Source organism: Sphaeramia orbicularis, unplaced genomic scaffold (genome assembly GCF_902148855.1).
Source record: "Sphaeramia orbicularis unplaced genomic scaffold, fSphaOr1.1, whole genome shotgun sequence".
Taxonomy (NCBI): domain Eukaryota; kingdom Metazoa; phylum Chordata; class Actinopteri; order Kurtiformes; family Apogonidae; genus Sphaeramia; species Sphaeramia orbicularis.
Window position 1 is genome coordinate 148,604 of NW_021941573.1, and position 7,516 is coordinate 156,119.

The 7,516-nt window shown below is 48.6% G+C and overlaps 1 protein-coding gene across 2 annotated transcripts in view; it reads left to right on the forward strand.

Moving 5' to 3' along the window:
- Positions 1-649: 649 nt before the first annotated feature.
- Positions 650-7,516, forward strand: part of LOC115416214 (tumor necrosis factor receptor superfamily member 9-like) — a 12,430-nt gene continuing 5,563 nt past the window's right edge. The window contains exons 1-3 of one of the 2 annotated variants that reach the window (XM_030129957.1): positions 655-738; positions 2,930-3,791; positions 3,897-3,990. In XM_030129957.1, coding sequence (XP_029985817.1) covers positions 3,924-3,990 — 67 coding nt within the window. In that variant the 5' untranslated portion in view covers positions 655-738; positions 2,930-3,791; positions 3,897-3,923. Of the gene's footprint in view, positions 739-2,929; positions 3,792-3,896; positions 3,991-7,516 lie in introns of both variants that reach the window. The other variant, XM_030129955.1, reaches the window with a different exon arrangement.

Below are 7,516 nucleotides of genomic sequence, written 5' to 3' on the forward strand. Positions count from 1 at the left end.
GCTCATATACGGTTGTTCATAAATGGTCATTCATATACGGTTGTTCATATATGGTCATTCATATACGGTTGTTCATATATGGTCATTCATATACAGTTGTTCATATACGGTTGTTCATATACAGTTGTTCATATACAATTGTTCATATATGGTCCTTCTGTTCCACAGCTCATCTACGCAGCTACTACGAAGAGGAAGAAACCAACAGACAGGAATAGATTCATACGAACAGGAGCCAGAAGTGCACATGCAGTGGATTCTGTCACATTAGAACTTTTAATAACTGAAATATTTGGATTATTGATATTGAGGTTCTCTGTGTTCTTCATGGTTCTCTGTGTTCTTCATGGTTCTCTGTGTTCTTCATGGTTCTCTCAGTTGTTGAATCACAGGAACAGTTCAAACAGAACACGCCTGCGTTTTATGGGTGTGTCTGCGGAAGTGATTGTCTGTAACCATAGCAACGGTAAACATGACGTAAGAGGAGAGCACGTACATGTACGTCCATGAACGTAGGTACGCAAGGTGACGCACGAAAGGGTGTGAAGAGGAGGAGGAGAAAGAGGAGGAGGAAGAAGAGAAAGAGGAGGAGAAAGAGGAGGAGAAGAAGAAAGAGGAGGAAAAACAGGAGGAAGAGGAGGAGGAAGAGGGGAGGGTCAATGTCTTAAAAACTCTGAATCACAGAGAGGTGAACACGACTGAAGAAACAGAAGAAGAAGAAGAATGGACGGACTGAAGGTAGGAGAGAGAGAGAGAGAGAGCACACACACACACACACACACACACACACAAATATACACACGTGCGTGGGTTCGTGTTCATTTCGCTGCTGCGTTCAGGTGCGTGGGTTCATTTCAGTTCTGCGTTCAGGTACGTCTGTTCATTTCACTGCTGCGTTCAGGTGCGTGGGTTCATTTCTCTGCTGCGTTCAGGTGCGTCTGTTCATTTCACTGCTGCGTTCAGGTGCGTGGGTTCATTTCACTTGGGTTCATTTCGCTGCTGCGTTCAAGTGTGTGGGTTCATTTCAGTGCTGCGGTCAGGTGTGTGGGTTCATTTCACTGCTGCGTTCAGGTGCGTCTGTTCATTTCACTGCTGCGTTCAGGTGCGTGGGTTCATTTCTCTGCTGCGTTCAGGTGCGTCTGTTCATTTCACTGCTGCGTTCAGGTGCGTGGGTTCATTTCACTTGGGTTCATTTCGCTGCTGCGTTCAAGTGTGTGGGTTCATTTCAGTGCTGCGGTCAGGTGTGTGGGTTCATTTCACTGCTGCGTTCAGGTGCGTCTGTTCATTTCACTGCTGCGTTCAGGTGCGTCTGTTCATTTCAGTGCTGTGTTCAGGTGCGTGGGTTCATTTCACTTGGGTTCATTTCGCTGCTGCGTTCAGGTGTGTGGGTTCATTTCAGTGCTGCGTTCAGGTGTGTGGGTTCATTTCAGTTCTGCGTTCAGGTGCGTGGGTTCATTTCAGTGCTGCGTTCAGGTGCGTGGGTTCATTTCAGTGCTGCGTTCAGGTGCGTGGGTTCAGCTCACTGCTGCGTTCAGGTGCGTGGGTTCATTACGCTGCTGCGTTCAGGTGCGTCTGTTCATTTCACCACTGCATTCAGGTGCGTGGGTTCAGTTCGCTGCTACGTTCAGGTGCGTGGATTTATTTCTCTGCTGCGTTCAGGTGCGTCTGTTCATTTCACCACTGCATTCAGGTGCGTGGGTTCATTTCTCTGCCGCGTTCAGGTGCGTCTGTTCATTTCACTGCTGCGTTCAGGTGCGTGGGTTCATTTCAGTTCTGCATTCAGGTACGTCTGTTCATTTCAGTGCTGCGTTCAGGTGCGTGGGTTCATTTCGCTGCTGCGTTCAGGTGTGTGGATTCATTTCAGTGCTGCATTCAGGTGCGTGGGTTCATTTCGCGGCTGCGTTCAGGTGCGTGGGCTCATTTCAGTGCTGCGTTCAGGTGCGTGGGTTCATTTCGCTGCTGCGTTCAGGTGCGTGGGCTCATTTCAGTGCTGCGTTCAGGTGCGTGGGTTCATTTCAGTGCTGCGTTCAGGTGCGTGGGTTCATCTCACTGCTGCGTTCAGGTGCGTGGGTTCATTACGCTGCCGCGTTCAGGTGCGTCTGTTCATTTCACCACTGCATTCAGGTGCGTGGGTTCAGTTCGCTGCTACGTTCAGGTGCGTGGATTTATTTCTCTGCTGCGTTCAGGTGCGTCTGTTCATTTCACCACTGCATTCAGGTGCGTGGGTTCATTTCTCTGCCGCGTTCAGGTGCGTCTGTTCATTTCACTGCTGCGTTCAGGTGCGTGGGTTCATTTCAGTTCTGCGTTCAGGTACATCTGTTCATTTCAGTGCTGCGTTCAGGTGCGTGGGTTCATTTCGCTGCTGCGTTCAGGTGTGTGGATTCATTTCAGTGCTGCGTTCAGGTGCGTGGGTTCATTTCGCTGCTGCGTTCAGGTGCGTGGGTTCATTTCTCTGCTGCGTTCAGGTGCGTCTGTTCATTTCGCTGCTGCGTTCAGGTGCATCTGTTCATTTCGCTGCTGCGTTCAGGTGCTTAGGTTCATTTCACTGCTGCGTTCAGGTGCATCTGTTCATTTCGCTGCTGCGTTCAGGTGCGTCTGTTCATTTCACTGCTGCGTTCAGGTACGTAGGTTCATTTCACTGCTACGTTCAGGTTGCGTCTGTTCATTTCGCTGCTGCGTTCAGGTGCGTGGGTTCATTTCGCTGCTGCCTTTAGATGCATGGGTTCTTTTCAGTGCTGCGTTCAGGTGCATCTGTTCATTTCCGTGCTGCGTTCAGGTGCGTGCGTTCATTTCTAATGCAGTCTATCCACGGCTCCAACACTTTGACAAATGGAGCTTTCACTTCCAGATTGGACAGAAAAACCTTTTTTCCCACACACACTGAAGGCAGTGAACACACACAGACACAGCATCTGTTTCCTGTTTTCAGAGACACTGAAGGTTCTACTGAAGGTTCTACTGAAGGTTCTACTGAAGGTTCTTCAGACAGTGAAGGTTCTACTGAAGGTTCTTCAGACACTGAAGGTTCTACTGAAGGTTCTACTGAAGGTTCTTCAGACGGTGCAGGGATGTTCTCCTGGTCTGTTTTCAGACTGGATGGGTTCTGCGTCTGACTCCACCTTCCCTCTCTGCACCTTTAACATGTTCCAGACGTTCCAGACGTTCCACACGTTCCAGACGTTCCACAGTCTGGCTTTGGTCCGTCCTACTTATGCCCATTGTGTGCTGTTCTACTGAAGGACCTGGGACGTGTGTTTACGGGTTCTAGGTCCTTGAACGCAGCATAGACAGGTCCTTGAATGCAGCACAGACAAGTCCGTGAATGCAGCACAGAGAGGTTCTTGAATGCAGCACATATTGGAGGACCTTGGACGTGTGTTTCTAGGTTAAAGGTCCTTGAACGCAGCACAGACAGGTCCTTGAAAGCAGCACAGACAGGTCCTTGAACGCAGCACAGATAGGTCCTTGAATGCAGCACAGACAGGTCCTTGAACGCAGTGCAGCCAGGTCCTTGAATGCAGCGCAGTAAGGTCCTTGAACGCAGCGCAGCAAGGTCCTTGAACGCAGCACAGATAGGTCCTTGAACGCAGCACAGTCAGGTGTGTCTTTGTCAGAGGGGGCGGGCTCTTGGTTACTCTGCTTGGAGGCGTGTTTTGTTGCTAGGAGACAAACACATTCCAGACAGGTGACGGAACATTCAAACCTGAGAACACATCTGTGTTTACCTGAGTAGAACCAGGACCAGGACCAGGACCAGGACCTGGACCTGGACCTGGACCCACAGTACCTGGGTAAGAATTGTCCTGTAAACTGGATCAGAACCCGGTCCTGTGAACTGGATCAGAACCCGGTCTGCTGGTCCTGAAGCAGAACCTGATGTCAGTGCTCTGTTGCAGATCGGTTCCGTCTTCCTGCTCCTGCTGATGAACCTCAGGTCCAGTAGAACCCAGAACCTGCCGCTGCCCCCAGACTGTCCCAGGTGTGACCCAGGTAAGACCAGAACCTGTGACCCAGGTAAGACCACCAGGGGGTTCCAACACCCAAATGTATGTGTTCAACAGTAGAACCCCAGTATTCTGTTGTAGAACCCCAGTGTTCAACAGTAGAACTCCAGTGTTCAACAGTAGAACCCCAGTGTTCAATAGTAGAACTCCAGTGTTCAACAGTAGAACCCCAGTGTTCAACAGTAGAACCCCAGTGTTCAATAGCAGAACCCCAGTGTTCAACAGCAGAACTCCAGTGTTCAACAGTAGAACCCCAGTGTTCAATAGTAGAACCCCAGTGTTCAATAGCAGAACCCCAGTGTTCAACAGTAGAACTCCAGTGTTCAACAGCAGAACCCCAGTGTTCAATAGCAGAACCCCAGTGTTCAACAGTAGAACTCCAGTGTTCAACAGCAGAACCCCAGTGTTCAATAGCAGAACCCCAGTGTTCAACAGCAGAACTCCAGTGTTCAACAGTAGAACCCCAGTGTTCAATAGTAGAACCCCAGTGTTCAATAGCAGAACCCCAGTGTTCAACAGCAGAACTCCAGTGTTCAACAGTAGAACCCCAGTGTTCAACAGTAGAACCCCAGTGTTCAATAGCAGAACCCCAGTGTTCAACAGCAGAACCCCAGTGTTCAATAGCAGAACCCCAGTGTTCAACAGTAGAACCCCAGTGTTCAACAGCAGAACCCCAGTGTTCAATAGCAGAACCCCAGTGTTCAACAGCAGAACTCCAGTGTTCAACAGTAGAACCCCAGTGTTCAACAGTAGAACCCCAGTGTTCAATAGCAGAACCCCAGTGTTCAACAGTAGAACCCCAGTGTTCAACAGTAGAACCCCAGTGTTCAATAGCAGAACTCCAGTGTTCAACAGTAGAACCCCAGTGTTCAATAGTAGAACCCCAGTGTTCAAAAGTAGAACCCCAGTGTTCAAAAGTAGAACCCCAGTGTTCAACAGTAGAACCCCAGTGTTCAACAGCAGAACTCCAGTGTTCAACAGTAGAACCCCAGTGTTCAACAGTAGAACCCCAGTGTTCAATAGCAGAACTCCAGTGTTAGACAGTAGAACCCCAGTGTTCAATAGTAGAACTCCAGTGTTCAACAGTAGAACCCCAGTGTTCGATAGCAGAACTCCAGTGTTCAACAGCAGAACCCCAGTGTTCGATAGCAGAACTCCAGTGTTCAACAGCAGAACCCCAGTGTTCAATAGTAGAACTCCAGTGTTCGACAGTAGAACTCCAGTGTTCGACAGTAGAACCCCAGTGTTCAATAGCAGAACTCCAGTGTTAGACAGTAGAACCCCAGTGTTCAATAGTAGAACTCCAGTGTTCAACAGTAGAACCCCAGTGTTCAATAGCAGAACTCCAGTGTTCAACAGCAGAACCCCAGTGTTCAATAGCAGAACTCCAGTGTTCAACAGCAGAACCCCAGTGTTCAATAGCAGAACCCCAGTGTTCAACAGTAGAACTCCAGTGTTCAACAGCAGAACCCCAGTGTTCAATAGCAGAACCCCAGTGTTCAACAGCAGAACTCCAGTGTTCAATAGTAGAACCCCAGTGTTCAATAGCAGAACCCCAGTGTTCAACAGCAGAACTCCAGTGTTCAACAGCAGAACCCCAGTGTTCAACAGTAGAACCCCAGTGTTCAATAGCAGAACCCCAGTGTTCAACAGCAGAACCCCAGTGTTCAATAGCAGAACCCCAGTGTTCAACAGTAGAACCCCAGTGTTCAACAGTAGAACCCCAGTGTTCAACAGTAGAACCCCAGTGTTCAACAGCAGAACTCCAGTGTTCAACAGTAGAACCCCAGTGTTCAACAGTAGAACCCCAGTGTTCAATAGCAGAACCCCAGTGTTCAACAGTAGAACCCCAGTGTTCAACAGTAGAACCCCAGTGTTCAAAAGCAGAACCCCAGTGTTAGACAGTAGAACCCCAGTGTTCAACAGTAGAACCCCAGTGTTCAATAGTAGAACTCCAGTGTTCAACAGCAGAACCCCAGTGTTCAACAGCAGAACCCCAGTGTTCAATAGCAGAACTCCAGTGTTAGACAGTAGAACCCCAGTGTTCAACAGTAGAACTCCAGTGTTCAACAGTAGAACCCCAGTGTTCAATAGCAGAACTCCAGTGTTCAACAGCAGAACCCCAGTGTTCAATAGCAGAACTCCAGTGTTCAACAGCAGAACCCCAGTGTTCAATAGTAGAACTCCAGTGTTCAACAGTAGAACCCCAGTGTTCAATAGCAGAACTCCAGTGTTCAACAGTACAACCCCAGTGTTCAACAGCAGAACTCCAGTGTTCAATAGCAGAACTCCAGTGTTCAACAGCAGAACTCCAGTGTTCAGCAGTAGAACTCCAGTGTTCAATAGTAGAACTCCAGTGTTCAACAGTAGAACCCCAGTGTTCAATAGCAGAACTCCAGTGTTCAACAGTAGAACCCCAGTGTTCAACAGCAGAACTCCAGTGTTCAATAGCAGAACTCCAGTGTTCAACAGCAGAACTCCAGTGTTCAGCAGTAGAACCCCAGTGTTCAACAGTAGAACCCCAGTGTTCAACAGTAGAACTCCAGTGTTCAACAGTAGAACTCCAGTGTTCAACAGTAGAACCCCAGTGTTCAATAGCAGAACTCCAGTGTTCAACAGTAGAACTCCAGTGTTCAACAGTAGAACCCCAGTGTTCAATAGTAGAACCCCAGTGTTCAACAGTAGAACCCCAGTGTTCAATAGTAGAACTCCAGTGTTCAACAGCAGAACCCCAGTGTTCAACAGCAGAACCCCAGTGTTCAATAGTAGAACCCCAGTGTTCAATAGCAGAACCCCAGTGTTCAATAGTAGAACCCCAGTGTTCAACAGCAGAACCCCAGTGTTCAACAGCAGAACCCCAGTGTTCAACAGTACAACCCCAGTGTTCAATAGTAGAACCCCAGTGTTCAATAGCAGAACCCCAGTGTTCAACAGCAGAACTCCAGTGTTCAACAGCAGAACCCCAGTGTTCAACAGTAGAACCCCAGTGTTCAAAAGTAGAACCCCAGTGTTCAACAGTAGAACCCCAGTGTTCAATAGCAGAACTCCAGTGTTCAACAGTAGAACCCCAGTGTTCAACAGTAGAACCCCAGTGTTCAATAGCAGAACCTCAGTGTTCAACAGTAGAACCCCAGTGTTCAATAGTAGAACTCCAGTGTTCAACAGTAGAACCCCAGTGTTCAATAGCAGAACTCCAGTGTTCAACAGCAGAACCCCAGTGTTCAATAGTAGAACTCCAGTGTTCAACAGTAGAACCCCAGTGTTCAATAGTAGAACTCCAGTGTTCAACAGTAGAACCCCAGTGTTCAATAGCAGAACTCCAGTGTTCAATAGCAGAACCCCAGTGTTCAACAGCAGAACCCCAGTGTTCAACAGCAGAACCCCAGTGTTCAACAGCAGAACCCCAGTGTTCAATAGTAGAACTCCAGTGTTCAACAGTAGAACCCAAGTGTTCAATAGCAGAACTCCAGTGTTCAACAGTACAACCCCAGTGTTCAACAGCAGAACTCCAG